Source organism: Cebus imitator, unplaced genomic scaffold, assembly GCF_001604975.1.
Source record: "Cebus imitator isolate Cc_AM_T3 unplaced genomic scaffold, Cebus_imitator-1.0 Scaffold206, whole genome shotgun sequence".
In the NCBI taxonomy this organism is placed as follows: Eukaryota; Metazoa; Chordata; class Mammalia; order Primates; family Cebidae; genus Cebus; species Cebus imitator.
This window is the reverse complement of record NW_016107521.1, coordinates 1,073,086-1,081,947: the sequence shown is the minus strand read 5'-3', so window position 1 is coordinate 1,081,947 and position 8,862 is coordinate 1,073,086. Positions and strand designations below refer to the sequence as shown.

Sequence of the window (8,862 nt, the reverse complement as noted above, 5' to 3'; positions counted from 1 at the left end):
AGAGGTCAAGACAAAGTGGACTGCTGGAGACCAGCCAGCTTCCAGCTGGTGGAGCATGAGCAGGGTACAAGCCCATCTGTGAGAGCAGTATCGCACTAAAGAATTCCTCATTCCAAAACGGACCAATTTTAGACTTTATTTTGACTTATTTATTTTCTTATTGTGGTAAGAAAGATAAATAATAGAAGGGCTTTGACATCTTAATATATAATAATAGGCCAGGCACAATGGCTCACACCTGTAATCCCAGCACTTTGGGAAGCCCAGGAGGGAGGATAGCTTGAGGCCAGAAGTTCAAGACCAGCCTGGGCAACATAGCAAGACGACATCTCTACAACAACAACAACAACAATGACAACCACCATCTCTTACTCAGTGCTCACTACATGCCAGGCACTGTTGTGTTTTGTACGTATTAACTCATTTAACCCTCATAACTTATAACTCATGTTCTGCAAAAAGCAGACAGAATTATGTGATTTTTTTCTCGACTTTGCCTTGTTATATCATGTTAGATAAAACTGGTCTAGTTTAATAGGAAATAATGCCAACCTTTTGTCCCATTTTGGCACTCAAATATTGACTTTCCCTTCTACAGTACAGGACCAAGAATCTCTCTCCCTCCCACCTCGTTTCCTTAATCACCAGTCAGACGTTTGGAGGCCAAGTTTACAATGGTAGTTTTTCCTGTGGCTGTCCTGCCCTCTGCTGGATTCAAGAGATAGATTGCAGGTACGTGGGTTTACAGGAGGGGGTCTATTTACCGGAAAGCGGGGCGGATCACGAGACCGGATTTCCCTTTGGGTTACTTTTGTTCACTAGAAATCTGGTCTGGGAGGTTGTGATCCAGCCTCTGACTATGCAGTAAAGATTCTTGGCGAATACAATTGCCTAGTTTAGAGTTTAGAAGTTGTCTCTGTGTGTGCCTGCTTGTTTATTTATATATGGATGGAGAGATGTGAGAGACCTCATTTATCTAGGGTTTAAAACAAAATTTCCTATGCAAATTTATCTTTAGGAATTGGCAAAATTTATCAACTTATGAACAAGAGATCAGCAACATGAAGAAAACTATACTTTTGGGTATGGAAAAGGCATGGAAATGGATGGATTATTGGAATACTTACATAAGTAGCCAATTCAGGGAAGGGAAACTAGGTATAGATTGTATTTTCATTATACATAGTAACAAAAATGTCATACTCCACTTTCTTATTACAGAATAAACATGAATGAGGAGGGTTTGCGATGCCAGGAGCATTGACTGTCAATCAGGGGTTAAAAATCCAATATATCGAAGAAGCAAAGGATAGATATACATCTGTGGCTGCTTGCTAGTCATGACAAAGTTTCATTTCTCAAGAATGGTGCCCATAATCACATTGACATGCATGTATAAACTACAGGCAAAGCAGCAAATAAATTCTGACTTGAAACAGGCCACTTGGCACCAGGGATTATCTCAAGCAGCATGTGATGCAGACAGAGTGTAATTCACACTCCCTACCCTCCGCTGCCCCACCTTTTCTTTTTTCCTTCTTAGTTTTTTTCAAAAAAATTAAATTTCCTTTTTCTTTCTTTTTTTTTTTTTTTTTTTTTTTGGATTCTCACTCTGTCGCCCAGGCTGGAAGTGCAGTGGTGCGATCTCGGCTCACCGCAACCTCCGCCTCCTGGGTTCAAGCGATTCTCCTGTTTCCGCCTCCCGAGTAGCTGGAATTACAAGCGTGTGCCACCATGCCCGGCTAATTTTTGTATTTTTAGTAGAGAAGGGGTTTCACCATGTTGGCCAGGCTGGTCTCCGACTCCTGACCTTAGGTAAACCACCCGCCTCGACCTCCCAAAGCGCTGGAAGTACAGTTGTGAGCCACCGCGCCCAGCCCCAGTGCTTTTGTTTTTCACTGCATTTGTGAGCTGTATGGCGCCCAGTGCTTTTAAACAGTCTTTCTCTTGGAGCTTATTTCTCTAGGGCAGGGGCATAAACTCCACCCTCTGACAGTCCCTCAAGGCCCCGCCCTTGCGCGCACCGCGCCCCTCTTTTTGTTCATTTCGTCTGAAGGGCAGGCGCCGGACTCTGCTTGCCGACACAAGCGGAAGTGACGTAAGGCGACCGCCGGATGTGTCGTTGCTGTGTTGCGCGACTGGCCTTGAGGGAGAACTGGGGTCTGCTCCCTGAGAGATACAGCTATGTCGATCGAAATCGAATCCTCGGAGTGAGTCCTGCGGTGGGGATGTTCCCGCCTTGCGGGGCACCCGGAGGTTAAGGGTGTGGGGCGGAGGGTATTCGGGAGAAGGCATTGGAGAGGCTAGGGAGTGGAGGGCCATTTCCTTTGGCCCAAAGAAGCATCTTGGATCTGGCTACCTCGGAGGTGGGCCGGCAAGAAGGTAGCCACTCTCAGACGTGAAGCCCAAAGTCTCAAGGGAGGTGGCATGGGGTGGGGAAAACACCTTGCAGACCTGAGTTCTGTCCTTGGCCGACTGTGCTGTGATTGACCAAATTAAGGATCCACTCTGGCCTCCAGTCTAATTATCGCATAGGACACTTGTTCTCTTTAAGCCTTGCTTCTCTGCCTGCCCAACTTATGTGAAGTGATTCGTTTCTTCCTCTGTGCTTACACGGTCTCTTTGCTTTCCTCCGCCTAGCGTTTATCACTCAATATTGTCATTGTTTGATAACCTCACCCCAAACTAGCTTTGACGGTGCCTAGGGGCTCGTTTTCCTTGTGGTCTCAGTGTTTAGCATACTTTAGAGGAAGAGTTAATTGCTTTTGGAATGAATGAACAACTAGCTATTTTATCAGGCCCTGAATTTTGTTTTGTCTGTGAGCTCTCTGTAGCCGTAAAGGAGAGACAGTCTCTGGAGACTGGGCTAGAAAGAAGAATTTTCAGGGAATGGGGGTGAGAAGTAGTGACTGAAGACCTTTAGTGTGCTTTTCCAGAACCCCATCCTCCACCTGTCCTTGACAACACTTAATAATGATTAGATTAATAAATATAATTGTGAGAGAGGACCTTTTTTGGAGACTTTTTTTTTTGTGTGTGTATGAGACGGAGTCTCACTCTGTCACCCAGGCTGGAGTGCAGTGGCGCGATATCAGCTCACTGCAACCTCCGCCTCCCGGGTTCATGCATTTCTCCTGCCTCAGCCTCCCAAGTGGCTGAAACTACAGCCGCCCGCCACCATGCCCGGCTACTTTTTTGGTGTATTTTTAGTAGAGGGGGTTTCACTATGTTGGCCAGGCTGGTCTCGAACTCCTGACCTCTTGATCCTCCCACTTCAGCCTCCCAAAGTGCTGGGATTACAGTTGTGAGCCACTGCACCTGGCCCTTTTTTGGAGACTTTTCATAAGAGGAAGGGAAGTTTATGCCTTCTGCAAATACTGAAATCTATATGTTGTTATAGACGCTGGAAATACAGTAGTGAACAAAACAGACAAAAATCCTTCCTCTCATAGAACATACATTGTGACTGGGGAAGGCAAGCAATAGACAAAAACGATAAATAAAATATGAAATGTAACAGATGGTGGTAAATGCTTTGGACAAAAATGAAACAAAGAAGAATGATAGGGAGTGCTGGAGATTACAACCACTAGGTCAAGAAGGAGTTGGAAAGGATTCCATGCTTTGGGGCCTGAGTGGTACCTGTAATGACCATTCTCCCGGTCTTGACCTCGGCTGTAGAGTAATGGCTACTGCATGTTTTGTTTTGTTTTGTTTTGTTTTTTGAGACGGAGTTTCGCTCTTGTTACCCAGGCTGGAGTGCAATGGCGCGATCTCGGCTCACCGCAACCTCCGCCTCCTGGGTTCAGGCAATTCTCCTGCCTCAGCCTCCTGAGTAGCTGGGATTACAGGCACACGCCACCATGCCCAGCTAATTTTTTGTATTTTTAGTAGAGACGGGGTTTCACCATGTTGACCAGGATGGTCTCGATCTCTTGACCTCGTGATCCACCAGCCTCGGCCTCCCACAGTGCTGGGATTACAGGCTTGAGCCACCGTACCCGGCCTTGTTTTGTTTTTAATTAATAATAGTTACTATTGGGCCGGGTGTGGAAGCTCATACCTGTAATCCCAGCACTTTTGGAGGCTGTGGGGGACAGATCACAAAGTCAGGAGTTTGAAAACAGCCTGGCCAACATGGTGAAACCCTGTCTCTACTAAAAATTCAAATTTAGCCTGGCATGGTGGTGATCACCTGTAATCCCAGCTACTCCAGAGGCTGAGGCGGAAGAACTGCTTGAACCCCGGAGGCAGAGGTTGCAGTGAGCCAAGATTGCGCCATTGCACTCCAACCTGCGCAACAGAATGAGACTCAAAATAATAATAATAGCAGTTAGTATATACTAAGTACTTTCTGTGCTAAGTATGCTGTAAGTAGTATAATCAACCTTTTTATCAACCCTACAGGATAGGTATTTTTCTTAACAGATAAGGAAGCAGGCACAGAGATGTTAACTGACTTGTCCCAGGTCACATAATTTTGATTCAAATCCCAGATTGTCTTCAAAGCTTTTAGCTCTTTATTTATTCGTTTGTGTTTGAAGGTAGAGAAATTGATTTTGGCTATGTCAAATGTGAGGTGTTTGAGGAGAGAAATGTCTTATTTTGGGAGTGCAAAATGAAAGTCACTGGAAATGTGCTAAGGAGGATAGTACCATACCAGAATAGTAGGGGTCTAAGCTTGGATACCTGCATACCTCAGAAAGGGGCCATGAGAGAAAAAGGCTACTGCAAGTAGCAGCAATCAGTTCTCTTTTATAGTTGTTTTTAAGAAGATGGGCCAGACATTGTGGCTCACACCTATAATCCCAGTGCTTTGGGAAACTAAGGTGGATGGATCACTTGAGCTCAGGAGTTTGAGACCAGTCTGGTCAACATGGCAAAACCCCGTCTCTACAAAAAACACAAAAATTAGCTGGTGTGATGGTGCATACTTGTGGTCTCAGCTACTCAGGAGGCTGAGGTGAGAGGATCGCCTGATCCAAGGAAGTTGAGGCTGCAAAGAGCTGTGAGCACAACACTATTCTCCAGCCTGAGCGACGGGAGTGAGAACCTGTCTTTAAAAAAAAAAAAAGAAAAGAAAAGAAAAAAAGAAGAGAGTGTTTGCTTTCTCCTCAGGAATATATGTTCAAGAGCTACACTGCCAGTTTGAGTCCTGATTTTTCTACTTATTATCTCTATTATTTGGTCTCATCCTCTGTAATTTGGGGATAATAGTAAACTTTAAAAAAAATTTTTTTAACAGGACGACCACTATCAGATAATAGTAAACTTACCTCATAGATTTTATTTTATTTATTATTTTGAGACAGGCTCTTGCTGTCTTTCCCAGGCTGGAGTGCAGTGGCATGATGATGGCTCACTGCAGCCTCAACCTTAAGGGGCAAAAGCAGTCCTTCCACCCCAGCTTCCCAAGTAGCTGGGACCACAAGCACACACTACCATGCCTAGCTAATTTTTTTTTTTTTTTTGGTAGAGAAGGGGTCTCTTTATGTTGCCCATGCTGGTCTTGAGCTCTTGGGCTCAAAGGATCCTCCTAAATCAGCATAGCAAGTAGCTGGGACTACAGGCATGTGCCACCATGTTTGGCTAATTTTTAAAAATTTTTGTAGAGATGGGGTCTCATAGCTGCCTGGTCTGGCCTCAAACTCCTGGTTTCCAGCAGTCCTCCTGCCTCAGCCTCCCAAAGTGCTGAGATTACAGTCATGAGCCAACGTGCCCAGCCTCATTGAGATTATTTTGTATCAATGACTAGACTAGTCATTTAAAGTATTTCAATGAAGTGTCCTATAATATAATCATAAGAATAAACAAGAAACTAGGCTCTAGATTAGGAAATAAGATAATCACCTTGATACCAACTCCCTTTCTAACTGGCTGAGACATTAGACAAATGATTTCCCTTCACTGAACCCCAGTTCTGTCTCTAGGGTGGGGAGGTCCCCTTGTAATTTAGATTTTGTGACTTTGGAAAGTTTTACTCACATGATAAAGAAATGGTGGTGAAAGGAAATGACGAGTAGGAGCTGGGTAGGCTTTATTTTTGGCCTCTGGCGAGTGGGAATCCCTGAACTGAATGATTTGTTTTCTTTCAGTGTGATCCGCCTTATCATGCAGTACTTGAAGGAGAACAGTTTACATCGGGCATTAGCCACCTTGCAGGAGGAGACTACTGTGTCTCTGAATACTGTGGACAGCATTGAGAGTTTTGTGGCTGATATTAACAGTGGCCATTGGGATACTGTGTTGCAGGCTATACAGTCTCTGAAATTGCCAGACAAAACCCTCATTGACCTCTATGAACAGGTAAGAGTGGTCGTGATGCTGATCCCCATGGGTTGGTTTGTTGTGGGCCAGCTCCCTGACTGGAAAGCATCAGTGAGCTTCCCTTTAAGCACTGTAGGGCTGCATCAGCCCATAAAACTTACACTGGTTTGCTTTTGATTGAAAAAAGAAAAACAAAATTAAAATAAAAAACAAAAACTTACACTGGCAAGGTTGACATTATTATTTTTTCTCCCTTCTTGCAAATCCAAGATTTCCCAAATTCTTCCTTTTTTTTTTTTTTTTTTTTGACCGGGTCTTGTTCTGTTACCCACTGTGGAGTGCAGTGGCAAGATCATAGCTTGCTGCATCCTCCATTTCTAGGATCAATCCTTCCTCCTGCCTCACCCTCCTGAGTAGCTAGGACCACAGGCATGTGCCACCATGCCTGCCTAATTTTTGCAGTTTTTGTAGAGACAGGGTCTCACCGTAATACTCAGGGTGATCTCAAACTCCTGGGCTCAAGCAGTTCGCCAGCCTTGACCTTACAAAGTGCTGGCATTATATAGGCATGAGAGAGCATCAACTTTCTAATCACACAGTTAGTCTTTCTGTAACTAGCTCCTACCTATCCTGAACATCTCCTTTGCACAAATCCAGGTGTGCTTCAAGGGGCCCAGGAGTAACAAAGATACTTGTATCACTGGTCAAATTCCAAGGGTTTTAGAAGCTCCAAGTCAAAAACCTAGGACAAAGATCAGACAAATTACTCATTATAAAACAACACAGTAGGCTTTCTGGAAATAAGATTGTAATTTGAAGTAAAAGTGGTGCGATCTCTGCTTACTGCAACCTCCGCCACCCAGGTTCAAGCGATTCTTCTGCCTCGGCCTCCTCGGTAGCTGGGATTACAGGTGTGCACCACCATGCCTGGCTAATTTTTGTATTTTTAGTAGAGATGGGGTTTCACCACATTGGACAGGCTGGTCTCAAACTCCTGACCTCAAGTGATCCACCTACTTTGGCCTCCCAAAGTGCTGGGATTACAGGTGTGGACTGCTGCTCCGGGGCAGTTTGTTTCTTTACATCCATATGAGTGCAATAATTCCCAAATTTTGGTAACTGGAGAAAGGTTTCTCTGGAGCCCATGGGGATATTCCCATCTTTAGCTTTCTTTAACATCTATATTCTGAGCAAGAAGCCTGAGAGGAGGGGAGATTGGTAGTTAAAAATGAAGGATGGAGTTTGAAGGATTGAAGTTATTATTTGTTTATTTTTTGAGAAAGAGTCTCTCTGTTGCCCAGGCTTGAGTGCAGTGGTGTGATCTTGGCTCACTGCAACCTTTGCCTCCTGGGTTCAAGCAGTTCCCCTGCCTCAGCCTTCTAGGTAGCTGGAATTACAGATGTGCCACCACGCCCCGCAAATTTTTTTGTATCTTTAGTAAAGAGTGAGTTTCACCACATTGGCCAGGCTGGTTTCGAACTCCTGACCTCAATTGGTCCGCCCATCTTGGCCTCCCAAAGTGCTAGGACTACAGGCATGAGCCACTGTGGCTGGCCAAAGTTATTATTTATGATTACTTTAGTTGTCCACCTGAAATTGCTAGTGAAAAGGGAAAGGGGCACTTCCTGGTATTGGAAATCACTTTGACAGGCCATATCTGTGTTAGATATTTTACTGAAAAATATTAACGAGAATTTATTGAAACATCTAATTTTTTTTAAATTATCCAGGTTGTTCTGGAATTGATAGAGCTCCGTGAATTGGGTGCTGCCAGGTCACTTTTGAGACAGACTGATCCCATGATAATGTTAAAACAAACACAGCCAGAGCGATATATTCATCTGGAGAACCTCTTGGCCAGGTCTTACTTTGATCCTCGTGAGGTATGACTGTGGTAATGAAAAGAAACTTTTTGTTAACTTTGGAAATGCAATAACATGATTTTTTTTTTTTTAATTTTTTTTACCATTTTATTGGATACTTTTTGTGATTTTGATTTAATTTTTGAGAATGATGCTTCTCTATTTATATATGTTGGCTGAAATTTGCATATGATAAGGACAATAATTTTGTTCAGTGTTCTGATTATTTGAGTCTTCTACATACCTCATTTTAGAGGATTGTGTGTTGATTAGTAAAAAAAGAAAATTTTATTCTGATGTCATTTCCACATTAGCCCTCCCTGAAATGCTGCCTGACGGCTGGTATGTTCACTGATCATTCCTGTCTCTTGCCCCTAGCAGTTGCAGCTTCCTTCCAGCCTTTTTAGTCCCTGGAAGCTTATGCTTTTGTTTCTTAGCTGATTATGCTTACTAGTAGAGCATGATGATGGATGGTCTTTTATTCTTCCAAAACTTTATTATCTGTATAGTTTCATTTTTCCTGCCTACCTCCCCAGCCTTTCACTAGAGGTTTGTCAAAATAGGAGGAAAAAGAATTAAAAAAAATTTTTTTTATGGGTACGTAGTAAGTATATATATTTATGGGGTACCTGAGATATTTTGATATAGGCATGCAATGCATAATGGGGGTAATTGGGATATCACTCCAAGCATTTATCCTTTGTGTTACAAACAATTCAGTTCTTTTTTTTTT

The 8,862-nt window shown here is 43.5% G+C and overlaps 1 protein-coding gene across 1 annotated transcript in view; it reads left to right on the top strand.

Moving 5' to 3' along the window:
• Window positions 1-2,071: 2,071 nt before the first annotated feature.
• SMU1 (SMU1 DNA replication regulator and spliceosomal factor) overlaps window positions 2,072-8,862 on the top strand; it is a 32,870-nt gene continuing 26,079 nt past the window's right edge. The window contains exons 1-3 of the mRNA XM_017548326.2: window positions 2,072-2,210; window positions 6,096-6,306; window positions 7,998-8,150. Of these exons, the coding sequence (XP_017403815.1) occupies window positions 2,185-2,210; window positions 6,096-6,306; window positions 7,998-8,150 (390 nt within the window). The 5' untranslated portion in view covers window positions 2,072-2,184. The remainder of the gene's footprint in view (window positions 2,211-6,095; window positions 6,307-7,997; window positions 8,151-8,862) is intronic.